The 26,017-nt window shown below is 34.9% G+C and overlaps 6 protein-coding genes across 7 annotated transcripts; 5 read left to right on the top strand and 1 right to left on the bottom strand.

Moving 5' to 3' along the window:
- Window positions 1-3,475: 3,475 nt before the first annotated feature.
- LOC108579736 (chymotrypsinogen A-like) lies at window positions 3,476-6,702 on the top strand. Its single transcript, XM_017943343.1, has 5 exons — window positions 3,476-3,566; window positions 4,231-4,495; window positions 5,059-5,204; window positions 5,592-5,863; window positions 6,520-6,702. Exons 1-5 carry the CDS (start codon window positions 3,476-3,478, stop codon window positions 6,700-6,702), a joined length of 957 nt encoding a protein of 318 aa, XP_017798832.1.
- A 4,462-nt stretch (window positions 6,703-11,164) lies between these two features.
- On the top strand, window positions 11,165-16,064 carry LOC108579792 (zinc finger protein 681-like). 2 transcript variants are annotated; one of them, XM_017943403.1, is made up of 3 exons: window positions 11,165-11,383; window positions 13,460-14,018; window positions 15,468-16,064. In XM_017943403.1, exons 2-3 carry the CDS (start codon window positions 13,476-13,478, stop codon window positions 16,062-16,064), a joined length of 1,140 nt encoding a protein of 379 aa, XP_017798892.1. In that variant the 5' UTR covers window positions 11,165-11,383; window positions 13,460-13,475. The 2 variants fall into 2 exon arrangements, with proteins under 2 accessions (XP_017798892.1, XP_017798891.1); XM_017943402.1 differs by having other exon boundaries at window positions 11,165-11,558.
- Window positions 16,065-17,272: 1,208 nt separating this feature from the next.
- Window positions 17,273-19,046, top strand: LOC108579735. The gene is made up of 4 exons (XM_017943342.1): window positions 17,273-17,475; window positions 17,567-17,986; window positions 18,247-18,553; window positions 18,630-19,046. Exons 1-4 carry the CDS (start codon window positions 17,273-17,275, stop codon window positions 19,044-19,046), a joined length of 1,347 nt encoding a protein of 448 aa, XP_017798831.1.
- A 331-nt stretch (window positions 19,047-19,377) lies between these two features.
- LOC108579734 (39S ribosomal protein L39, mitochondrial) lies at window positions 19,378-20,624 on the bottom strand. The gene is made up of 2 exons (XM_017943341.1): window positions 20,494-20,624; window positions 19,378-20,353 (listed from the first exon to the last, which is right to left on the bottom strand). Exons 1-2 carry the CDS (start codon window positions 20,502-20,504, stop codon window positions 19,378-19,380), a joined length of 987 nt encoding a protein of 328 aa, XP_017798830.1. The 5' UTR covers window positions 20,505-20,624.
- An 831-nt stretch (window positions 20,625-21,455) lies between these two features.
- Window positions 21,456-22,155, top strand: LOC108579782 (DNA-directed RNA polymerase III subunit RPC10). The gene is made up of 2 exons (XM_017943390.1): window positions 21,456-21,787; window positions 22,100-22,155. Exon 1 carries the CDS (start codon window positions 21,456-21,458, stop codon window positions 21,780-21,782), a length of 327 nt encoding a protein of 108 aa, XP_017798879.1. The 3' UTR covers window positions 21,783-21,787; window positions 22,100-22,155.
- Window position 22,156: 1 nt separating this feature from the next.
- LOC108579733 (yrdC domain-containing protein, mitochondrial) lies at window positions 22,157-22,864 on the top strand. Its single transcript, XM_017943340.1, has one exon. It carries the CDS (start codon window positions 22,157-22,159, stop codon window positions 22,862-22,864), a length of 708 nt encoding a protein of 235 aa, XP_017798829.1.
- The last annotated feature ends 3,153 nt before the right edge of the window (window positions 22,865-26,017 follow it).

The raw sequence follows: 26,017 nt of genomic DNA, 5'->3' as shown, positions 1-26,017 counted from the left end.
TGGGACGAGTTTTATCAAATTTTTTTTAGAAATTCACTAATTTTCAACGTAAATATTGCTCGTTTAAAAAATTTTATAAAAATATTCGTGTATTTTGGACAATTATAGGAATATTAAAAATTCTGTTAAAATACAATTCTTAACTTTAGAAGTTATCTTCTTGTCAACAATTTAAAGCAAATAAATTATCCAGAGAAATTAATTTAAGACCTATGGAATATGTTCGCGATCATTCAGCATTGTCATGAAATTTTTTTATCGCTTAGCAGGAAATGTTCTGATTGACTATATATCATTGTATTGTCAATTACATTTTATAAGGTACTTTGTAGTAATTTTTATCACCTAAATGGATTCAATCTATTCCGTCTTTTTACACATCCAGCACGCTTATTACTGTATATGTATATCGTGACGATTCTCAAGTCTGGTTGATCTAAGGAAAAAAGGACGCCGTATCAATTAGGCTGTTTTGCTTACTCGCGATGTATTGCTGTAAATTCGACTCCTAGTCTGTGTCGACTGGAATGATTAAAAAAAAAAAAAAAGCAATCGATTGTAATAAAACAAAATGAGTACATATGTACCGTTGTAGTTCGGTATCAATGCGAATTGAACAGAATATAAGTAATCGATCTCAATGTGTCTTCTTGCTTTCTTTCGTGTACATTCCCATACTTCTCCTGTCGCCATATTGCATTTTTGAAATTACCACAATATTTCCACATCCGGTTAACACTTCAAATTTAAACCTTTTTTAATTTCTTTTCAATTAAAATTGTAATAAATAATTCTGTATAATTTAATTTAATTTAATCCAATTCCATAAAGGTTATGAAAAAATGAATAACCAATACAAGCGTGAGGTTGCTAGTAAATGGTGCATGAACTATATTTTTCAGTGTCAGAAAGTGGATTTTTCGAACTTTCTCTATCGTAATTAACGAGTGAAAATAAATTGTATCGATTTCATAAAACCGTTAAAGGAATAATATTTCGCAAGTGTACGAAAGAATCCTCGTTAGAGGAAGAGAACGGACGGGTTTCTCTTGGGTGTTCTGTAAAAATTCATCGGGATCGAGAGTGAATAAAACATTGTTTCAATTTTCTGCACGAGGGAACTTTAAATTGAACGTGAAACACACAAATTAGGGTCATGTTAAATCGCTTTGGAAAAACAAAAGGATCGCTTTCATCGATTTTACTGTCTTCACTTTCACGATCAAAGGCGATTCCGTAAAAGTGTTGCTTTTGGATCAGCTGCGGTATACATAATGGGAAATTGATGAATATCACCATGAAAGAAATAATAATAAGCCTTGGAGAATTTGTGTAATTTCCTTCGAGCTACAATGAAAAAACAATTTATATTCCTATAAACATTAATTGAATGTTGTGATACATAACGCTTGAGAACTGCTTTTGGACAGAATTATGTTAGAAAATGTTGTTCAGAAAAAGAGTCTAATTGAACATGTTAAACTTGGAAAATAGTTATCTCAACTGTGAGCTGCATTCCTCCTCACTTTCCTTGCCATGGAAATGGCCTCGATTAGAGCAACTCTACAGGATGCTACAGAACGCAGTTCTATTATTTTCGAATCAGAGTTTCTTCCAAAAAATCAGAAGATACTCAAGCTTCATATTTTCTTTAATACAAAATTCATGTACACTTCGTAAATATAATTATACAGGGTGTTTCAAAGAGGATTTTCCAATTTTTCAATCGCAACACTTGTCAATCTTGCACTGTGAAAAGATTAAAAAATAATCTTTCCATTTGTGAAATTTAAATCACCTTAATAAGAATAGGTATATATAGATTGTTTCAGAAATCTAATTTTCAAATCTTATTAATCTTAGTTTGCAACCGTGTACATTTTCACTTGGAAGACTCAAATTGCCTCGGGTGATAAAAGTGACTTATACAGGTTTTGACGAATAAAATTCCTAGCAGATCGACACGTTACTTTTGAACCATCCTATAGAAATATCGGTCAGCATCACTGACATCTCCGATGTTGCAGTGAAATTGACGACCTGTGCGTGCGTTTACGTTTCTCAACGGGAATCCGCGTCTCTGGAGAACGATTAATACGCCTGCTTGTAATCAAGCTGCTGTATCGGGTAATTTCTGCGTAGATAAAACAAAAATCATTCGTTCTCCTAATACATCGATGATGCGTAATTACGAGAAACTACGATCAAATGATTCATAACGGATTATACGTTACGAGCTGAGAGGACGATCTGATGCTTTTACACTGCGAATTGGGTCTTCAGATTTCAGTTTTCTAAGCAAAAATATTATACTTGAAAGATTAGGTCGAAGTTCGTGTCGAATTCTACATCGATATTTAGATCAATTTTTCAAATACGCTTTTAAAAATTTTAACTTTAACCAGTATACCTTTAAAAATTTTTAAACGTAAAAAACATACAAAACATTGAATCTTTATTCCCAAATTTCATCATTTATACACATTTTACCTTGATAAACGAATTCCTTTGTAAACTATTTAGGAATAATTTAATCCCGCGTAGCGGTAATTCAACCTCTCATAATTCATTTCTGAACTGCAATAATTCAATATCTCGTGATTTAATTATTCGCAAGTTAAATTAGAGATCATAGTCACGAGTTATATTCTATTATTTGTCATTTCAGTATAACCTATCTAAAATTCAGTTCAATTCACATCCTCTATTTTACCTGACCAAAAAAAAAAAAAAAATCCTAACTTTCCCTTCTTCGTGAATTGTTTTCCCTCTCGAAGTGAGAGTCGTCCAAATTTCCGTCCTCGGACGAACGCAAAAATTTCTCTGCATCGACTGAAACTGGTTCAACAGAGAGTGAAATGGCGGCGTGTTAAGGGAAAAAACGAAGAAGGATTCGTCGAACGTTAGCACGTTTTTTGCGAGCGTTTATAAAACGTCATGGGGACACGTGAATCATAATCGTGTTCCAGTAGCAAATGAACGTTTCTAATTGGCATGAGAAGAGCGAGGAAGGAACAAGCGTGCACCGAGAGGTAACTTTCGTTAGTGAGAGCGATATTCGTCTGTTTAAGAGCTGCCAGTTTCCATTCGTTCGTCGTGATCGCAAGTGTATTCCCCTTCTTCGATGGGTATCGTCAACGAACACTTTCTTCTAAGGTTCCTTCCAAGGATTTACTCGTTCTAGCGATCGATCCTCCGTGTCGATTACTCGCATTCTCGTTTCATCTCTCCACTGTCCTTTTAAACACACTTCTCGTTCAAGTTTTTCTTCCAATGTTACTTCTTGCCAATTATGCGTGCCGATAAGTAAATTGTTCGATACTCCGAGGAATTCATTGGTTCGTAGAATTATTTATTATTATTTGGTTGATCGATCTTTGGTGGTTTTTGTGAGTGTTGAATCGAAGGAAGTATGAAGAGTGAGAAATAACGAAGGAGACAGGTGTGTGTGCATGGTGTGCTTTCATCCTTGGAAATGAATCTTCGCGGTGGACTGACGATACTTCTTTTCGTTCTCGCGGATCTCGACTGCGCGATCCTGAGGATCGTGCGGGAAAATCATTCGCGTGAGTAAATTCGACGATGAATTGTTATCTTTTACATTATTTTTTCCAATGTCTTTTTCTTTTTTTAAGTTAGTAAAGACTCTTCTGTCTTCTGTCACAAATTTTTCTTTTTCATGTAATTGCCATTTACACCCTGTGTTCGTGAACATTTCTTCTGTAAATTACAGGGGCTCGTTTCTCTTCTTTTTAAGTAACTTTCTTCTTCGAAGAGAAAAATTTTCATTCCATGGGAAAATTTGCTTTATAGATCTGAACCAATAGCTATACCATAAAAAAACGTGTAACCAGAATTTCCACAATCTTTCTATCAATATTCGAAATGTTCAAACAGAATTTCTATCATTTGCATACGTTCAACGTTTACATACTTATTTGTGCAAAACAGAAGCATGTGATTCATTGCAATTTATATCAGTTGACTATACGTGAAAATCATCGACAAGTTAATATTACTCTAATCAAGAATCTACAATCATCTTTCTTTCTGATCCAATCTCAATGAAAATATTCAAACAGACTTTCTATCATTTTTCTGTCAATGGTCGAACAGAATTTCTGTCATTTGCATACACTGAAAGTTTTACATATTTGTGCAAAACAATTGATATCAGTTAACTATACATGAAAGTCATCTAGGTGGGAAACTTGAGTTTTTGAATAACAGCCTGCGGATGTCCAGCAGCGTCGCTCAGACAACCACGGGCCATTCGATTGGAAAGAAACGTCACTTCCTCCGCTGTGGACGAGCGAAAGAACATTGGAATAACAACAGGACGTATCTTCAACGGGAAACCGAGCAAACGGGGCTCTTGGCCCTGGCAGGTGTCTCTTCAACTTCTCCATCCAAAGCTGGGATTTATTGGCCATTGGTGCGGTGGCGTTCTCATTGAACCCACATGGGTCGTCACGGCTGCCCATTGTATTCATAAGTGGGTTTCACTTTTCATTGCATCTAAGCGAGCGTTATAGCTATAAATTCAAAGTGTAGTTAATGTTATCACGTGTACTAAAAAGGTTAGGTTAGGTGTTGAATTAATAACGCTGAACTTGTTGTTCTTAACAGAGAGTATTGACCTGGAAACTATTAAGGACGTTTCAAGGTCATTTATTATATCTTCCTTTATTTGGCAAAGAAATTTTATCGTGGAAATTAGGGGGTAATAATTTTGAGGTTAGACTAGGTTAGAAGATGTTGATAATTTTGAAATTATGAAGGAAACAATTGGAGGAAATTTCAAGGACGTCTCAAGGTCGTTTATTTGGGGAAGAAACTCTATCGCGAAGATTGAAGAATAACAGTTTCGAGAATTTTTAATTCTCTTTTTCATTACCAAAAGGATGGTGGCTTAAATAGAAATTTTAACCGTCCTTACAAGTGTCTTCAATTTTTCTTTTTCCTTTCGAGGGTAACGAGGGTAGTGAGAATCTCGGTAGGAAAATATTTTTTTCCACCTCGTCTGAACGATAAGCGGGATTCAATGTTTACTTACAGCGAGCTTTTCAATTTACCAATTGGTGCACTATGGACGGTAGTCGTCGGAGAATGGGAATTGGACTCCGGCGGACGTGGCTCGGCGAGGCTACCTGTTGAACGAGTGATCCTCCACGAGAGATTCAATAATTACATGCACGACATTGGTAAACACAAAACGTTTTCAGATTTGAACATTGGTTGAAACTGTTGAAACAACGATACGCGCGTACTTTAATGGACAACTGAATTAATAACTCGTTAAAAGGTGCTCTAGAAATACTTCAAACACTTCATTACAAAACATTGTTCACTGTTAAAATTTATTCTTATTATTTGTACTCAGTTTACTTTTAGAAGTATTTGGAAGTTTAACTATATGAATCGGTGTGGTAAAGGATATTTGAAAATACCTTAAAAGTACATATTACCAAAAAATTCTGCACCATTAAAATTCAAAATTATCGGAGAAAAATACATAATGATATTTTACTTTCTTAAAAATCAATAATAGAGTAAGTTATTTAAAAATTAGCTAGAAATTATTGTTTTAGCTCTGATGAAACTGGCTAGGCCAGCTCCATTATCCAAGGTGGTGCGAACGATCTGTTTACCGGAACCGGAAGAGGAGCTTGGAAAAGGGCAGTGCGTGACTTCTGGTTGGGGTCGATACGGACCCTCTCAATCACTATCCACCGCTCTTTTAGAAGCCTCAGTGCCATTACTCGATCTCGAAAAATGTACGAAAGCTTATGGGAAATCGGTGCCAATTCGTAGCGGCCATCTTTGCGCTGGTCACACAGACGGTTCATCGGGAAGTTGTGTGGTAAGTATAATAATTTAAATTTCTATTTTACCTAGATTCAATGTATTTAAAAAGAAATATATTTGAATTAGTACACCTGAGAAAGGCAATAATTTTAATTATTAAACTCAGTGTCCTGAAACTTTTGGTATATACTGTATTATTATTCTATATTACACTGTTTGTTCAAATTTTAAAACAATCTCACCATCGTTAGATTGAAATTTCCTACTCGATACGTTTCAACTAAAATTGCACGAGATTTCTATCGATCGTCATCATCATCAGAATCCACTTAAGTAGATTAAAGTCTTTTCATTTTCTGGATAATACAGCCTGACCTCCAGCGACGGGGCTATTGAAATGAAACGATGGATCCTTTACTTATAAGATTGCTATTTATACCGTAAGATTAGCATCGAAATCTCTCCATACTAGTCCCATCTAAATCGCAGTATCTCGTTTAATTTAATTAATCGCTTAACTAAAACTGTGTGCTCGTTAAAACTGTATAAACTATAATGAATAATCTCATAAATATTCTTCTAATTTCGTGATCATATTTCTTCTTAATTTTATATTGTAATTAACATTGAAATTTGGCTCGTACATATTAAACATATTTTTTATTAATTAATATTGTTGAATTTTCTTCTGTTTTCTTCTTTTTAATTCAGGGTGATTCTGGTGGACCACTGCAATGTCGCCGTCCAGATGGAGTATGGCAACTGGCTGGAGTCACTTCTTTTGGATCAGGATGTGCCAGGCCAGGATATCCTGACGTTTATACTAGGATACAGTATTATGTGAAGTGGATAAGAAATATTATGAACAATGACGATGATACGCTATATTTATAATTATCTTTTTTGTGGTAGGACTCTCGTACCTTGACGTTTAGGTAGTATTTATGTAAATATTATTAAACTATGATATTTATATGATTTTCTATTAATTTCAGTTTATTTATAATTTGAATTTTTTATTCATCCAAATTTTTCACTCATCTGATTATCCCACTGATGTGAATGTTTTGTCAAGTTGAATTTTCTAGTGACCCCAACTTTCCACCTTTCTGAATATTCAACTGACCCAAATTTCCCACTACTGTAAATACAGCAGCGATTCAATTTTCCCACTGCTCTAAATATCCCGTTACCCCAAATTTCCCAATACTCTAAATATCCTGTAGCCCCAAATTTTCCACTGCTTTAAATATCACACTGCCCCAAATTTCCCACTGCTCTAAATATCCCGTTGTCCCAAATTTCCCACTGCGCTCTAAATATCCCATTACCCTATATTTCCCACTACTCTAAACATCCCATTGCCCCAATTTTCCCACTGTTCTAAATATAACATTGCTCCAAATTTCCCACTGCTCTGAATCGCTCTAAAAATCGAAAATCACTCTAAAACTCTTCTCAATCCAAATTGCCCAATAATTAAAATCACCCACAAACCACAATTTTTCAGAATTTTCCAAGTATCCAAATTCCCGACGTGTTAAATTTTCTCACAAAATAACGAAAATACTCTACAAACAATCACAACGAATGTACCTGCATCTACCAGGCAACAGTAGGTATACGTACAACGGAAAACCATAAAATCCCGATCCTAGGAGGGAACAAAGCGAACGCTCGTATACATACATCTCGTGCGTTATGGAAATGCAGCCTGCAACCAGTGGCAACTTTCGAAGAAAAGCCATTCGCCAGAGGCTAAGGAATCCACCTATGCATACATAGAACGAAACGAAACCGATGTTTTCACACACGGAATACGAACATCTGCATTTATATGACTCTCCCTATAAAAATGGTGGAGGGATGGAGGGAAAACGAAGTTGTTTCACCCTTTTCCGTTCGTCGAGTAGATTCAACGTTACGCAACCACCGCGATTGTGCGTATGACAAGCGCACCGATTGTATTTCCACCGCTTTCACACCGCCCTCTCCTCCTCTCCTCCTCTCCTAGAAACCGATGAAATTAGAAGTATCGATCTACAAGGACGCGTACGTTGTGGTAACTAAGAGAGGCAGAGCACACAAATTATGCCGAGGTGCATCCATTAATTAGCTTAATACGTGCCACTTAGCATACGAAAGCAGCCTCTGATCGAGTTTCGTTTACCGAACTGCTCTATCCAACAGAGCTCCTGTTCTACAGAATTATTCTGTAGTTAATGGTACTTGTTGTTTTGCTTGTTGTCATCGATTCTTCTTCATTTCCTTTTTTCTTCTTAGAAGTGGTGGTTTATTGGAAAATACATTTTCCTTGGAATTTTGTAGTAATTTTGGAGTTTGGGAGTAGTCTCATGGGGGGAATGACTTGTCTTTCTTTCTTAGAAGGGTCTTAATGTACTGGAACGTTCTACTCAGGAATACTGTAGCAATTTTGATGTTTTAGAGATGGCTTGATGAATTTTTCTCTTTTCTTTCGGAAATTTTCCAGCGATTTTGGTGTTTATAATTTTGGAGTTTGGGAGTAGCCTCATGGGGGGAATGACTTGTCTTTCTTTTTTAGAAGGGTCTTAATGTACTGGAACGTTCTTCTCAGGAATACTGTAACAATTTTGATGTTTTAGAGATGGCTTGATAAATTTTTCTCTTTTCTTTCGGAAATTTTCCAGCGATTTTGGTGTTTCGATCGTAAGAGGAATGAGTTTTCTTTCTTATAGAGATGTAGGTAATCTACTGGAAAATTTATTTCCTCAGAAATTTTTTAGTAATTTTGGTGTTCTGGGAATGGCCTCATAAATGAAATAATTCTTCTCTTTTTTCTCAGGAATTTTGTAACAATTTTGCGTGACTAATTTCACAACAGAAGAATCACTTAAATACAAAGAAACCTAGAGGAGAAGCATAAATTATTGGAATAGAAGACTACGGGTAGGAAAACTTCTCTGTGCTCTACATGCAAGGGAGTTACAAGTAAGAAACTTGTCTATCAACGAACGGTAAACTTCAATGAACTTCATGTTTCACGGAAACTATATTTCAGGCAATTACCAAGTTATTATCAGTTTCTTGCAAAGATTTTTGTAAAAGTAACATTACAAGTAATAAAAGAAAGAGAAAGAAGAATCCAATAACCATATATGATTGTATACGCACATACATTATATATGGAATTCAGATTACCTAATTGATTAGACTTCACGTGCCCGTCACACTTGCGTTGATTAGCAAATACTAATTACATTAGACGGCTAATATAACGGGATCGTGCAGCTGTCGTTGTCAGTACACGTGTCCGTATTTAACAAGCGTTTATGGCGTCTGATTAAATCGTAAATTTCTGCTAAATGAAATTTTCCAGTTCACTTCTGACATTTATTTTTCCGTTTTTTTTTCTATTTTTTTTTTTGTTTGCGTACGCCGTATATTACAATTGTAGCAAAACTGAGTTGGTTCCTCAGGAAATGAAATTTTCCAGTTCACTGTTGACATAAATTTCTACCAAATGAAATTTTCCAGTTCACCTTCGACGTTTCGTTTTTCCTTCGCCTACTCTGTATATTATAATTGTGACAAAACTGAGTTTGTTTGAAAGTAGTTAAAAATCGTGAGTCGATTTACAAAACACGATATCGTTTTTCCCACGAATTGCTCTTTCATCGCTAATTATCCTCGTCCTCAAACCATTAGCTGATTAATCCTGTTGTAATCTCTGGGGATGTTGAGAAGGTGTGTCATTTAATATTGAGGATTAACAGTCGTTTTGGTAATGTTTCCATTGTATTACGTGACACGAGGAATTTCGTGAATCTGGCAATTTCACTGAACAGTGAATAATAAAGTTGTGAAAGAAAAAACAGAAAAGAAAGAAAACAAAACTTAATTCTAGAATTGTAAATAGATTATAATTTAATTCCAACTATTTTATATTGCATTTGTATGTACGTAGTTAGTGTCTATAGAACACGCCTATAGAAATTCCATAGCGAAGGTGGCTAGGATCATCAGATCGATGTGCGCGACCCTTCCGCCGCTTCTACGTACGGAGTAACACATGCTTATATAAAATATGTATACATGCACGTGTATGCATGCGTACATACGCGTATAATGGAAGGCGGCTCGATTAAGAAGGAAGGGTTGCTCGCACGCATCGCTTTCCATCGCAGTCAACCAACCACTTCGTATTTTCTCCTCTTCTGGTATAATACATTTTTATTACACTTTCATTCTCTGTATTAATTATAACTATTTTTTACGATTGACGATTTTAGTTAAAGTACAATATTTTTTATCTAATATAATAATACTTTCAATTCAATAATATTTCACCAACACCGATACAATTTTAGTATAAACTTAATCCTACTTTGCTAAATCCAATCTAGATCTATCTAGATGAAGAAGAAGTTGACAATTATTTCAGATTTAATATTAATTTTATTATTCATATTTTGATTCAATTATTAACATTTAATCCAAATCGATTCAGTTCTGTCAAAAACCTACTTATCCTACTTATCTTAACCTAATCAAGAACCAACTCACCCTTAATAAATATAAACACTCAAATCAATTCAATTCCAGTACAAACATAATCCCACTTACTTCAACCTATTCAACAACCAACTTAAGCTTAACAAATACCCAATACAACTCAATCTAACTAAACCAAAATCTATGCAATTCAAATCTTTCTCATCATCAACAAACTTAACCAACGCAACCATGTTCATTCAAAATAGTATTATCGAACCAACAAAAACTCCCCCAATAAAAAATGAAAAAAAAAAAAATTCTATAAAACGTAACATCGTGATAATACTCCCCGTTTGCAACTATATAATATCAGCCGAGCAGACGTTGACATGCGCAAGGAGCCGCGTCCGTGAAACGAACAGGGAGAGTGCGCGTTCCTGATCAGTAGTAGCACACTTTCATCGCGGCGAGGAAAGTGAGCGAGTCGAGTCGAGTCGAGTCGAGGATTCATCCGCGCTTGTAACACACGGTGAGCACACACGCGCAACGTACACCACCTGAGAATCGTCGAAAGAGAAGAGAGAACTGACGACACTGTAGAGAAAGGGAGAAAACGGATTCCGTTCGATCACGGAAAAAAATAAACAAGAAACGATACTCAACGTACGTTTTTGCCAACATTGGAAACCGGGTGGGGTGTTTCGTTTAGGAATCATACGAGAAAGCTGGACATCGACGACGTATTAAATCGCATCGTGGTTTGCTGCCACGAAAATATGTGACCGTGAAATATATAAATTTCGTAGAGAAAGAGAGAGAGAGAGAAAAGAAAGATTGAGAAGCTAGATGGTATTATATTTATATACACAGTGATCGAATATTAAAGAAAAACAAGTAATATTGAATGAACAAGGAATGAAAGAATAATTGTGATCGGTGGAGTCGCGTGTTACTTCGACTCGTCGTATCGCCCTTTCTAAGGGGGAGGATGGAGGAGGAGGAGAAGTGAGAACGAATGAATCATTGAGACGACCTCTGACGTGTCGAACAAAAGAGGGAGGCGATCGAAGAATCAAAGGGGAGCAAGGTTGCGAGTCAAGTAAGAAACCCGTTTCGTCGACAGAGCTGCTCGTGAATGAAAGTACATGTACATACGCCCTGTTGTCGCGTCGCGAATTCGATTCATTCAGGGGCAATTGTTCGATCCAAGATGGCCGCCGCTTTTGTTGTGCACGCGCTGCTACGGCTACCTCGATGCTATTGTTCCAGGGAAAGTTCGTATTCGAAGCTCCTTTTCTTTTCTTTATTGGTATCTTACATGCATAGGGTGGTCCAATAATTTTGGACGTTTCACAGGACCTTTTAGTAATCTGCAATAATTATTTTTTTATTTGTTTATTTGCCTGGACCCACTTGTACACAAGATAATAGAGAGCAGACAATATATCGATAGTTGCAAATCTAAAAAAAAGAAATATTAAATTAAACTGAATGAAAAAGATTTCTATATTTATTTCATCTATGGAAGAAATTTCGTACACTTCATGAAACATTTTTCTTTCTTTCTTTAACCCTGGAATATTAACATCAGTTTAATTATAAAAAGCAATATTTTATTATGTTTTCTACTAATCTCGTTAAATTGTTTATTTTAAATTTTGAAAAAATTAAAAAGTACACGTTTATTGAAACAAATGATATTTTTAAACTAAAAGCATAAAAAGAAAAGTATACATACATGGAAACAAAATTACTGAAGGCACTATATTCTCCACGTTAGTGTTCTAGAGTTAACCCTTTGAGGACGATGAACCTATAAAAAAAACTATGAACTCAATCAATAAACTCACATTTTTTAGCAAAAGAAAACAAAATTATTTCGATATGATTTAATTTAACCCTTTCGTGATCGAATTATTTTTTTAAAGAATTTCTTATTTATCATTGTATTTGTAATGGATAAATTGAAATGAATTTTTTCTCGAGTACTCAAGTGGAACATATGCGTCCCACTAGTAACGAAAGGGTTAAGAAAATAATTCAAGTATTAACCTAATTATATGTTGTACAAGTGATAAGTATCTCAACATAGCACGTAGTCCTCTGTCAGCAAAGGGTTAATCGTAGTTGTTTGTTTTGCGAGAGTAAACACTGAAACAGCCTGTAGATAACGTGAACGGATGTCCTCTGCATTATGCTTATAGCAGGGCATATTTCCCACGTGGAAATTAAAAACAGAAGAACGTGGACATCATGATCGGTTTCACGCTTTCTCGCGTCGCTATAGGACCACGTTTTACGATATCGATTCGTCGTTCAACGTGAACCCACGGATAAATTCTTCGTTAAAAAAAAAAAAAAAAAAAAATAATAAAAAGAAAGAAAAGAGGAGTCTGATCACGCTTAACGCTCTACTTCGTATCGTTCTTCAAGACGCGTTTCCTTTGCTGATAGAATCTGAATTAACGCGTTCACTGTCGCATGAATGCGTACGAGTATGCGTACAAATTTAAGTAAAAAAGTGACAAACTATCTAGCCCTTCTTTTTGCATACATTCGTTACATTTAAATTACACTGTTAATTTAATATGATTTTCATAATAATTCAAACATAGACTTGTTTTGTATCGAAGAAACATGTGTGTACGTGGACGAGTTCAAATTCGTCCCAAAGTTGCGAAACTACAAGAATTTAATTTTTCAGGAGAGAAAAGTATCACTTTGTCGATTAATGTAAAATCGCTTTTGCACTGATTTTTTTTTATTTTTCAAGAGAGAAGAATATCACTTTGTCGATCATTGTAGAATCACCTTTGCTCTGATTTTGTCCACCAATTAAAAGAGGTAAATATGAATGGTATAGTTTGTGGATAAAATCAGTGTAAAGGTGATTCTACAATAATCGACAAAGTGATATTCTTCTCCCTTGAAAAATTCAGATTCTCTCAATTTTCTCAATTGAAACAACGATATATAATCCAACAGATAGTGAACGTGTCAACCCTTTCGTGACTAAATTTCTTTTTTTTTTTTAATATTTTGATTTATCTAACCTAATGTATCTTAAATCGAGATCAATTCTTGTTTGAATACTCAAGTGGGTCCTATGCGTTCCCACTGGTCACGAAAGGGTTAAGATGTGCTAATAGAACGTTCCTGTTTCTTCTTCTTGCAGCCTTGAATTCGTAATCATGAGCAGAAACAACGAGAATGGTATATCCATAGCGACACCTCCGGCGATTCACGTCGGCCCGATAGTGAATCCAAATACGAACGAAACGATCTCCATTGTGATACCATTGTCGGCACAATTGGCCACGGTAACCAGTCAGAAAATCGAGAAGACATGCAAAGATTGCAACAAAGATGGCAAACAATCGTCGAACAATACTTCGTCTCGTATAAGAAACGACAAAACGAAAGGTTGTCCTTATCCTGGCTGCACCAGGTATGGGAGAGCGTTCTCGAGGGCGCACGATCTCAAACGACATATTGCTCGTCACGAAATGCGAAAGGAGAAGTTGTCCGATTACGAGAATTGTATAATCGGGAGCAAACAGCAGCAGAATGGCAAAGAGAGTAACGATAGTATGAGAAATTGTACAATGGATAAGCAGCAACAAATGAGTTGGACGGATGATTCTCGCGAGAGCAAGTCTTATTCCTGTACGCACTGCAAGAAAAAGTACACCAGCGAGATTAAACTGAAGGTCCATATGAGCTCACACGATAAGGTATGATTGAGGAAATTGCGAGATGTTGATGGCTGTTTTCAATTCTTATTGTGGTTCAATCCTGTGAATAAAATTGTTTGGAATATGATTTATTATTATTACTATTATCATCGTCATTATCACTGTCTTATTATTATTATTACTGTTATTAGGGTAACTGTACCTAATATGGAACACCTGATTTTAAAAGCTTGCCAAACGTAGAGACATGCTTTTTGTTAAATGAAACTAACGATAAAATACGACAAAATTAATAGATATTCATATGTTAACAGTTAACTGTGCAAAAGTTTACATGTCTTGAAGGCGAGGTAAAAAGTGTAAAAAAAAGTCAAACGCGGCGAGTTGGAAAAATGGTACCTAATATGGAACACCTAGGAAAATAAAGAAATTTTGAGAAACTTTATCTTTACTATGAAGAAGGAATATTTATATAAATAAAAAAGACAACTAAACAAATATCTTCCATTTTTTTGGAACCTTGTCCCAAGATTTTCTTTTAATTTTTACTGCTACAACTTCCATCTATTGCATCAAAAATAATAGTAATAATAGCGTAACACAATGTAATTGCAGTACAATGATATAATGTACTTACAATGGTAAAAATATAATATAATACTGTATAATATCAATAAGGAACATACACCCAATATGAAAACTCAACGTGTTCCATGTTAGGTAGATACGTATTTCGACAGAAAAATAATAATTATACTAAGAAAGAAAATTTAACGGTAAGTTTCTTTTGAAGACTCAAAACGAAACATGTTTAATGATAAATCATGCAAAAGTAATGTTTTTTTTATCTTATCTTAACTAAAAAGTTTCGCTATTTAACTCGTCTCTCAAAAACTTTTGCACGCTTCCAAACAACAATCACCTTCGCATTCAACGACAGACTTGTAACTAAAACTCAAATGTGAATATGATTGCCTTTTGTTTTTAACGAAATATCTTACACTATTACCGATTGAGTTTGTTACTTATTTGCCGAGATATTGCGGTGTTCCATATTAAGTACAGTTACCCTATTATTAGTATTATTATATGGTGTGTCCCTATAATACATTATGTTTACAATGTTTGCATGTTTCAAGTGAGATTCTAGTAGATGTAAATACCTTGGACCTTAAAAAATGTTAGCACGTTTCAAAAACTTTATTTAAAGTTTATACAACATGGTAATTTCATCACAGTATCAGATTAAGTATCCAAGTACCTATCTGATAAAAATTCTCCCCCCATCCAACATTCACGCTTATCATCTACTGTTTCGTCAAAAAAATTCAAAAAGCTTCAAGTCAGATTCCAAACTATCACATTCCTGACTTTATCAATCGATACACCATCAATTTAACCGTCACACTCACAGCCACGTTCCTTAAACACGATTTACAACGTCATATATCATCTCCTTCATGTACATGTCTCTCCAATACTTAACAGGTACCCGGGAAGAACGTGTGTGCACTGTGCGGAACATGTTCCCGGGACGAAGAGGAGTTACAAGAGCACATGAAACAGCACACAGCAAACATGTTGGAGGCTCAAACGACCCTGGAGAAGAACGCAAAGGAGCAACCCGACAAAGAGGATGATTTTCTGTTAGAGGAGATGTTGCTTCTGAATAAAAACCCACGGAGGACCGTGCAACCAGGTAAAAGTAACTCTGCAGCGTCTAAGATCAGATGTGACTACTGCTCGAAGACTTTCAAGACTAAGTGGACGTTGAGCTCGCACGTGGCTGCTCACGAAGGCCGTTTCCAATTCGATTGTGGCCAATGTGGCAAGAAATTCGTCAGGAAGAGCCATTACGAGGGTCACGTGAGGTCTCATGAGGCTGCAAGACCGTACGTTTGCGAACAATGCGGGAAAACGTTCAAAGAATTGAAGCACAGAAGGGAGCACACCAAGAGGAAACATCCTACCAATCAAAACGCGATTCAAACGCTCTTGGACAGCATCAGTCCTTGTGGATCCGAGGAGATGCCAGTGGACCAAACTAAATTCACCCTTCTGATGCCTGTTAACTTCTCTGTGTAGGATTTTCCACGTGATTCGACGCTGACACGATAAATAAGGGTGATTAGATGAATGTGTATTTTTTCTCATTTTTAAGCTACTGAGTATGAAGAATTTCCTTTTTTCATTTCGTCTGTAATAAAGAGTAGAAGATTAGTGTGGTCTTTCTATGAAGGATTGGCGAGGAAACAGGGTTCGATGAATTAACGTTAGTCTTAGAAGGAAAGTTACTATCGGTTGAAGCTGTCGATGGATTGCAGATTGCACGATGATGCGCACTGTGAGATGAAATTCTAGAGTATTTTCGTTTCGAACTGAAACATTTCACTTAGAAATGATATTACCTACAGTATTAATGTAATTAAGAATCTATTTTCAGTGAATTTTATACGTTATGTCATACGCGACGGTAATTATGAAAATATTCTATCCGACTTAGGCCACTTTCATAGTCACCGATGTTTTTGAAATCTCCAAATTTTAGTTCCTCAAGTTTCATTTCATCTCAGAGTGCGCGACAAATCGATGATGTACAGTTATTGTAACAATTGTAACTACCATTGTACACTCGAGGAAAAAGAATTACAACTATGCGTAATTTAAGTAATCGTTTCTATCCTACGCTTTCGTCGATCATCGGCGATACATTGTACATTACATAACTTACCCCCCCCCCCTCCATCACCCTTGAAACAATACACGCGAAACCAAAGACAATCTCGACTCGAAAAATTCCGTTCACCGTGTACATACATACTTACGTGATTCTGACTAATCGGTCGAAAGATGATATACACCCGTTATTTTCGATAACTGCCATACCTTTCATCGTAGTACAAGCTAAAGTATAAACACATTACCGTGTAACGACTACGAAACAAAAGCTGAAACCGCAAAACTGAAGCACCCTGTACAAATATTGTGAAACGAGAATCAAAAGGAGGACACGATTAAAAACTCGATAGCCACAAACGTAGTCGTTTGTTCTGTTTCGCCCTGTCTTGACATTTTTAGTTTTATTAAATTTTTACCAAGAGGCAATATTTTAATTTTCAAACACAAATAAAAGTGCTACAATGGCGAGGAAAATGTGTTAAACGGCTTGTACAACGTTATCGGCGACAAGAAGGGAAAAAAGTGCAAAGTAGCATCGACAGACAGATTACGGGAGGAGAATCCATTTTGCTTCTCCTTTATTTTTCTTAATTTTAAATGTGCCTCTATTTTAAATGAACGTGAACAAACGGCAGAAACTACCGTTAACGAGATGCAATCAGCAAGAGGATTCACAAAAAGATCTAGGAAGATCCTCGTCAATAGAGCAAAGCTGGCACGGTTATGCCCTGGACACACTTCCGCCTGAAGTTCTGGAGATGATTCTTCGACTTCTGCCTCTTCACGATGTTGCCACTTCCGTCCGTTTGGTTTCCAGGTGATTCTGTTTATTTCGGTGTTTTTCGTCGATTTCAGAAAGTCTGTCATTATTTATATTAAAAATCGAACATCATTTTTCGTTTTGTCAGACACTGTTCAACGGTAGCGGCTACAGTCTTAAATGGCGTGTTCCTCGCGGCCGGCACGCGAGTGGAGAGTCTTATGAAGCGCGCCGAGAATGCCATGAAATGTGCGAAAACGGACGCTGAGTTATTGGCTTGTAGCAAAGCACTGAATGCGCTAGAACTGATCAGGGCTCAGTACAAAATGCTACGAGCCGTGACATGGAGATACACACATCCCCCAACGAAGCAACAGAAATTTCCGAGGCTATGTTTCTACGCAGGAAGTTTACTGGACAACCTGAACGAACTTCTCGGTGGTGTTGCAAAGGATTACGCGTATTTTATCGGTGTTCGTAACCCGGATTCAAGCGTGAACTGCTTCGTTGCCACTTGCAAACGATTTATGAACTTCTTCGAAAAGGTCTCTGAGCGCAAGGTGAACAGGTGAATTACTTCGCGAAAAAGTATTAATCCCTGTGAATGTGTTTCTATTTCGAGGTATTCAACGAAGTAAATTTAGTTGCATTACTGTATGTCATAAATAGGAATAGCACTTTGCAATATAATTCTAATTCTTTTTTCTCTTCACTTTAAAATGATTCTGCCTCCTCAATCCCACCAAAAATATAATTTTTTTAATATGTAGAAAGTAGTTTTAGAAATATATGAATTTAGGGATTAAAATAACGATGAAATATCGATAGATCGGCTTTAATCTCCGGGTGCAAAGTCATAGACATTCTGGACTGCCTCATAGAAGGCCGACAAGTATTGTCCTTCAAAGTAATACCGAACAAAAGGGGCGTCGGAGGAGCTGTGGGCATGAAACTAAGATACACCATGAAACGCGCTTGGTTTACCTGTTTGGAGGTTTCAAAAAACGCAGAGGAAAATTCGTGGAGGGATGAACAACGTTTTATGTACCTCAGATTACGGCGTCTAGTTGGTAGCATGAACGAACACGTGTTTGAGATTTTGCATTACGAGCAGGAATTGCTATTGCAGGTGATAGTTTACAAAAGACATAAAGCATGAGCTACGATGCAACCGTCTGTAAATAGTCCTATCGATATCCTTTTCTCTCTAGATACCTTTGACAATCCCCCTGAAACCTCCGCCTGCTTCCACATACTCGGGATATGGGGAATATGGCGGTCGATTCTTTTACTACGGGAACATGAACAAATACGCGTATGAAAATAAATTCCTCCACACGTTGAATACGGCGAATATGGCGGTCGAAACTGAAGAACAGGTGCAGAATCCGTCTCTGTTTGGTGTGACGATCGAGATCGAATTGAAGTGCACGCCAGAATTGGCGCCACTTGCCGTGAGGACGATTTTAAAATCAGATGAACTTGAAGCGTACGAGATGAAAACATGTAAGAACCAGTTGCTCTATCTGCGAATGAATGTCACATGCTCGGCGTCGATAGATAATAGGCTACCTGGTAATTTCGTGTGGGAACTGCATAGCCCACGACGTGTGCATCAAAACTTGTAAATTATTACGGTTTATAAGTTAAAATATATTAATGAAACATATACTGTAAGTATATACACATGAGTGCACATATGTAACACACGAACATATATATACGTATATACATTTACATCGGAATTATACAATTATGTTTTATATTAATTTTTAACAGGTAAAATATTTAATAATAGATATGCGTAGGAGGGTAATAAAATGCTTTACACGTATGTCAACGGTAACGATTAATATTTGTATAAACTTTGTTTCCAATAATGTATTGTACAGGTAACGAGGAATTACGGGCATGAATACCGAATATCCACTTTTATTAATACTATATTTTTAGTCAAAATTAATTTGTAGCTGATACTTCCACGTAGCTATCTTCGTTATTTTCGTCCAATACAAACGACCACGTCGTAGTATTAAGAATTTTTGCACGATTCTCTAATATACCGAACGCATACTGATTTAAAAATACTCCTTTAGGGAGTGCTACACCTTGAAATCTATACAAATTTTCTTTATCTGGTACTTTATGAACAGCAGCGATTGTACAGCGTCCTATTAATGAACTATTTCCTACCATAGGTCCTTTACTAATATCTATGTGATCACCAATCCGATATAATGTGACTTTGTTGTTGTTATTCTTTGCAATATCTGGTATTTGTTCTGACTTAATAGGATTATCCAGAAACATGTCAAGTGCAACACTTTCTGTGGTCTCTATCCTCTCTATATTCAAATCCTTACTTGAAAGTTTAATATATTGAGCAGATAATGCACGCATTTCTTGGTTTGTTGGTTTCCAATCGTCTAATTCAAGATATACATCATATATAAAACTGCCTGATTTTATGATTGGCACTGGAAAGCTGTGCAAGTGAACTTTTACATCTGACTTAAATGCTGAATCTATAACTGAACCCAAGATAAATGAACAAGTTCGCCAGAAAGCTGTGTTCACTGCTTTGTTCTCTGGGCTCAATAAATTTAGTAATTTTATTTCACAATCTGATGTTAAAGGTTTGTGCATATCCCATGGCATTCCATTAACTAAAGCAAGAGCAGACACTTTGGTGACACCTTCAGAAATATGTTTTGCACAATCAGATGGAGTTGATATATGTTTGTTCATGATAAGTATAACTTCTTCCACAGGAGATTGATATTTGACTTCTATCTTTTCAATTCTTCCTACTGCATTCCTCTGCCTCTTCGTTTCTTCTTCAAAGAGCAAATTTCTTCTTTCTTTTGCTTCTGCCTTTGATAATATGCTTTTGTACCGTGACTTTATGTTTGATGTTAGACATAAACTTTTACACCTAAAATATACATAAAATATTATGTGAAGGATTTTCTCGCTACGTTCTTATAAATAAAAAATTAATTAAATAATGTGACTTCTCGAATTATAACATTTTTTAACAATAATAACACCGGTTGAAATAGGTTAAGTAGGTACCTTTGGAACATGTTGAAATTGACAAAATAATAGTTTCAGGTAGATAGCTTATGCTTTACAGAACAAAATCACATGTACTTTTAGAATTGTGATTCTATTTTATACTTTTTCATTAATAATTTAGAAAACATTTAAACAGGAATCCAACCATTCATAACTGAAAAGGTAGAAATAGAATTACACGTTACGATTTAAATATCTTATAGATTTTTTTATCTAAATAATTTAAATCTTGAACACTTTCAAGCACAAAAAAGTTAAAATTGCGTCATGATGCGAAATTTTGTAACAATTCTTTATCCATTACTTAAATTTAACGAATATAGTTGTAAATAAAGCACATGATATTCTGTTACCCTATTTTATCAATGGTTTACATACTTTAAATATTTGTCAACAATATTTAATCTACTCTGAAATCATTTTTCACTTAGTAAACTATAAAGTAATTCTAGGTTTATAACAATTGTTTCAAATAAACTAATAACAATCACTTTTTTCTATAAAAGAATGTGTAAAGATCATTCACAACTCCTTGCTGACAAATGATAGATGCACATGTGGACAAGGCAACACATACCAACATGTACTCGATAAATTTATAATCTCAATGGAACTAAAATATTTCTTTAATCTTGAAATTAAATTAATCGACAGAAGTATTATGTTTTATATAAGCAAAGTAACTGTATAAAGAGAAATTTATTGTATAACAATTAGATACTCGTTTACTATACATAAATACTTTTTTAAATATGTAAGATTTATAGTTACGTGTATCATTTATGATCATTAAAAAACATTGTAAAAGGGCTTATTTCGTGCTATTTATAAAAATTTTAATAAATTCGTAAATTGTTCGTCTTCTATTAATCAATAAATAATTAACTGCAGCAATATATTAAAGACAAATAAAGTAACATTTATTTCTGTAATGATTTGGTTGTGTCAGTGTTTGCACAATGTTAATGTTTTGTCCGACATGCGGCAATGTGCTTCGTGTAGAAGAAGCTTTAGCAGGATTGCGTTTTTCATGTAACACGTGTCCATACGTATTTAATATCGCGAGAAGAGTGAGCAGTCGTACGTATCCGAAATTAAAAGAAGTCGACGATGTGCTAGGTGGAAGCGCTGCTTGGGAAAACGTTGATTCAACAGAGGAACGGTGCCCGAAGTGTTCGAATTCTCGAGCATATTTTATGCAAATTCAAACGAGATCTGCTGATGAACCTATGACAACATTTTATAAATGTTGCAATCCCCAATGTGGTCACAACTGGCGCGATTAATAAAGGTAGTTTATTAATGTCTAATTTATGTATATAAGTAACACACAGATAATTGCATTGAATTCAAATTATAGTCTTTTTTTAGTATCTTCAATTGTTTATATATTATCGCATGTAATTGAACGTTGCATAATTATTGCTATGAATTGCATCTTTATGATATTATTACTAGTAAAATAAACTAACAATTTCCTGTAATATTTTACACATATTTCAACCATATATTACTTAAATGACTTTTTTTTATTGGAAATATAATAATTGCTAAGCCTTTTTGTTGCTTAGAATTAACAAGTTTTTTATTTTCAAAAATACAGTTTCATTTCTTACTCAATGGACAAAGAACATACGTGAGTATAAGATCCTTGGGCCCAATGACTACCTATTTAGATGCTGCTCCAGGGGAAATAGAGTGCTTAAGAGATTTTGGTAATCATTATGTCTGTAAAGGAAGAAGAAGCATAGCATTAGCTGCTACTTTACTGAAACAAGATGAAATTGTAGCATTTCCAACAGATACAATATATGGTCTTGCTGGTGTTGTATCAAGCAACACTTCCATTGAAAAACTATATAAAATTAAGGATCGTGATGAAAACAAACCATTATCTATTTCTATTAGTTCTGTGAAACATATAGGGCATTGGGGCATCATAGACCATATACCAAGAGGTTTATTGACAACAATATTACCTGGACCATATACAATTATCTTGAAACGAACACAAAATTTAAATCCTGCTTTTAATCCTAATCATGATACTGTAGGCATTAGAGTTCCACATTTCAAATTTATAAATTGTGTTGCTAAGATAGTAGGACCATTGGCACTAACAAGTGCTAATGTAAGCAATGAACCAAGTTGCCTATATGCATCAGAATTTGAACATTTATGGCCTAGGTTGGGTGCCATATTTCACGATAGCAACAGATTTGGTACATCAGTGCAAAGTCTAAGGAAAGGATCTACAATTGTAGATTTATCTGAACCAGAGTATTACAAAATTGTTCGTTTTGGAGTTGGAGCCAAGTCACTGATTTCGTTTTTAAATTCAGTAGGATTAGAATGCCTCGAAGATTAATCACATAATTATTATGATTTTAATGTTATTTGCATTTGTAATATATAAACCATATGTGTATCTGTGAGGTGTTATGTTAGACATATCTTAAAAATGATGATGTACTAAGAATTAATTTGTTTAAAGTATTGTAAAAAAAGTAAATAACAAGAACTCTTCTACATCCTAAATACTTTGCTGAAGTATTTTTTCTTTTATTTGTATAATCATTAGTATGTACAAAGAATACTCAACTAAGAATTCCAATTTCTTATAAACAAGTCCACAATATATGTGGCAATATATTAACAAGTATTAAGCAATATTTTATATCCTGAGATACTGTTCTGATTAAATGTGTTAATAATTCATCAGTGAGTGTATCACTGTTCTGTGTCTCTTAACAATATTGTATTGTCTTCTTGACAAGATATATATCACATAATATTGTTGTAAAGTGTTACCTTTATAAAATAAACGTTACGAATGTTATAACATAAATTTTAAACGCAATCAAGAAATACACGGGATTCGATCTTTAACTTAAATAAATAATTTACTTCGTTTAAAGCACTAGTTTTCAATAAATGAACTAATAAGAGACAAATCAGTCCAGACGATAACATTTTAAGATCTTCTGCATGTTATCATCATGCAGTCTGTGTGCATCTTAAAATGCATATTATTATATGTCACACAACAAGTGTATTTACATGCAAACATTTTAATAAACTCGTGGTCATGATTCATTTAAAAAATAATCAATAAAATGCATTCAAACACAATTACTAGAATAGGACTACCACAACACAGCATAATGTATGTACAATCATATTTGTGTACTTCTATATGTACGTATGTTTCTATTACTAACCATTTTACTCAATTAAAGTAATAACTTAGGCACATCAGATTACCTATGCACACGGCATTTTTCACGAACGGAAATTAATCGTTTAAATTTCTAAAGGTGCATCCTAAAAGGTTCTTTTACACTTAATTAACCCAATAATATCTTAAAATAAATATAGGTTTAAACGACAATCACTATTTAGAAAAGAAACTTCAGCCTGTTCCCTTTTCTCGCACGAAAATAGGAAAAGGAAATTACAGAACTTTTTTTATAGGTCGCTAACTAAACAAGAATTACTGTACCGTTCCAAAGAAAAAGACACTATTAACATAAAAAATATTTTCTTTCAATATTAGACCACGTTTCCTTCTTTTTCTTTGAACATTTTAAGACGAAGTTCTAAATGTCATACATCGAAGATTATGTATATATGGCATACACGCATTATTTGCTACATTGAGAATTCTTTGATTTCCAGAACACTCGCACACGTGTGTCTTTATCACAATACTGCGTTGTCATTGCCGTGAGCTGCACGTTCTAAGTCAACTCACATATACAAGTGTTTCAGGAATAGATGAGTCAAACCTCGAAAATGTATTCCACTCACTATCAGGATAAAAAGGATCATACGATCATGTGTTTGGTAAAAATTTCCTTTTTAACATATAATTTGGATGTAAATAATTTCCAGCTATTTAAAGAAAATTAAAAGGATAATTCTTGTCTTTATGGTTAAGTTCTTGAAGTTTAGTTACCTATTTCTGAAACATCCTATATAAAACTGGTATGTATACTTTCGGTATATGTATAATTATTAAAATAGCGACCGTATAATAAATAATCAATATAACTATATGCACACACGCACATGCACAGATGTGTAACGATATACAGTTACTCACTTTAATATTCGGACACTATAATACTTTTAAGTATAATGCTTTATATCTTCCTGAATTATTAAAATATTTATTCACTAGTTTTTTACCATGTTAACTTATTTATTATAGACAACAGAAACATAAAAAATTATTATGTAATTGCAACATGTCATTACGTAATGAAGGATAAACAAAACGATGTCTATTTTACGCGTTACAAAAATATTCGGACACAATAAGCGATTAATTCTAAGAAGCGATCTAATCCGATGTTTACGTCTAAAATGTAAACATAACAGTAGCGTTACTGTCCTCCGTTAGTCTAAGTCAGTCTAAGTCAGGAAATTGAGCAATAAACATCAAATACTCAAAATGCCACGAAGAGAAAGAAACACAAGTTTCGATAAACGGCAACTCGTGATATTTAATTACGAAAAAGGCAAAAGCTATCGTCAAATAGCAAATTTATTGGACATGAAGAAAAGTACTGTAGCAGATATTGTTACACGGTACAAAACAGAAGATCGCATTGAATTGAAACCTCAAAAAGGACGTCCACGCCTTCTCGATTCCAGAGATAGGAGGATAATTATAAGGAAAATTAAGGAAAATCCACAATTAAGTGCACCGCAATTAACGTCGCAAACCCACAGACTGTTCGACGGGCACTCGAAGAAAGTGGTTACAATGGACGAATTGCACGAAGGAAGCCGTATGTGAATAAAATAAACAGGAGAAAGCGATTAAACTTCGCAAAAGAATATTTTTCAAAGGAAGAAGAATGGTGGCTGGATGTAATTTTTGCTGATGAGAGTAAATACAACGTTTTTGGTTCAGATGGAAGGGGTATAGTGTGGAGGAGAATCAACGAAGAATGGAAACCAAAAAATCTAAGACCAACCGTTAAGCACGGAGCAGGAAGTGTGATGGTGTGGGGCTGCATATCAAGCGTTGCAGTTGGCGAATTAGTGTTTATTGACGAAATCCTAGATAAAAATAAATATTTAGAGATTCTGAAGAAAAATTTATTAAAAAGTGCTGAGAAAATGGGAATCCGCAATCGTTTTAAGTTTTATAAAGACAATGACCCTAAGCACAAATCGCGAATTGTGCAGGAATACTTATTATATAATTGTCTAAAAGTGCTGCATCCACCTCCCCAGTTTCCAGACCTTAACCCCATCGAGAATTTGTGGGATGAATTAGAGCGAAAAATACGGAATACCCCAATACACTCAAAAACAGAATTAAAAATTCGAGTACAAGAAGAATGGAACAATATTAATAGTGAATATTTAGAAAAAATCATTTCAAACATGCCTAAGCGTTTAAGCCAAGTTATTCATCATAAGGGATATCCAACAAAATACTGAATTTTTGTTTAATCTTATGTAAAATGTATGTACATAATGTAACTTTTTGTAGTGTCCGAATATT

This window comes from Habropoda laboriosa, unplaced genomic scaffold (assembly GCF_001263275.1).
Source record: "Habropoda laboriosa isolate 0110345459 unplaced genomic scaffold, ASM126327v1 scaffold72, whole genome shotgun sequence".
Classification (NCBI taxonomy): Eukaryota; Metazoa; Arthropoda; class Insecta; order Hymenoptera; family Apidae; genus Habropoda; species Habropoda laboriosa.
This window is presented reverse-complemented; position numbering and strand designations above follow the sequence as displayed.

Bases quoted from the DNA above. Each gene is read 5' to 3' on its own strand.
- LOC108579736 (XM_017943343.1), top strand. From the start codon at position 3,476: ATGAATCTTCGCGGTGGACTGACGATACTTCTTTTCGTTCTCGCGGAT. The intron at 4,496-5,058 runs GTGGGTTTCACT...GTTTACTTACAG, and splicing joins GCTGCCCATTGTATTCATAA to CGAGCTTTTCAATTTACCAA. The intron at 5,205-5,591 runs GTAAACACAAAA...TTATTGTTTTAG, and splicing joins TAATTACATGCACGACATTG to CTCTGATGAAACTGGCTAGG.
- LOC108579792 (XM_017943402.1), top strand. From the start codon at position 11,539: ATGCTATTGTTCCAGGGAAA. The intron at 11,559-13,459 runs GTTCGTATTCGA...TTCTTCTTGCAG, and splicing joins ATGCTATTGTTCCAGGGAAA to CCTTGAATTCGTAATCATGA. The intron at 14,019-15,467 runs GTATGATTGAGG...AATACTTAACAG, and splicing joins ATATGAGCTCACACGATAAG to GTACCCGGGAAGAACGTGTG.
- LOC108579735 (XM_017943342.1), top strand. From the start codon at position 17,273: ATGAACGTGAACAAACGGCAGAAACTACCGTTAACGAGATGCAATCAG. The intron at 17,476-17,566 runs GTGATTCTGTTT...TCGTTTTGTCAG, and splicing joins TCCGTCCGTTTGGTTTCCAG to ACACTGTTCAACGGTAGCGG. The intron at 17,987-18,246 runs GTGAATTACTTC...AAATATCGATAG, and splicing joins TCTGAGCGCAAGGTGAACAG to ATCGGCTTTAATCTCCGGGT.
- LOC108579782 (XM_017943390.1), top strand. From the start codon at position 21,456: ATGTTAATGTTTTGTCCGACATGCGGCAATGTGCTTCGTGTAGAAGAA.
- LOC108579733 (XM_017943340.1), top strand. From the start codon at position 22,157: ATGACTACCTATTTAGATGCTGCTCCAGGGGAAATAGAGTGCTTAAGA.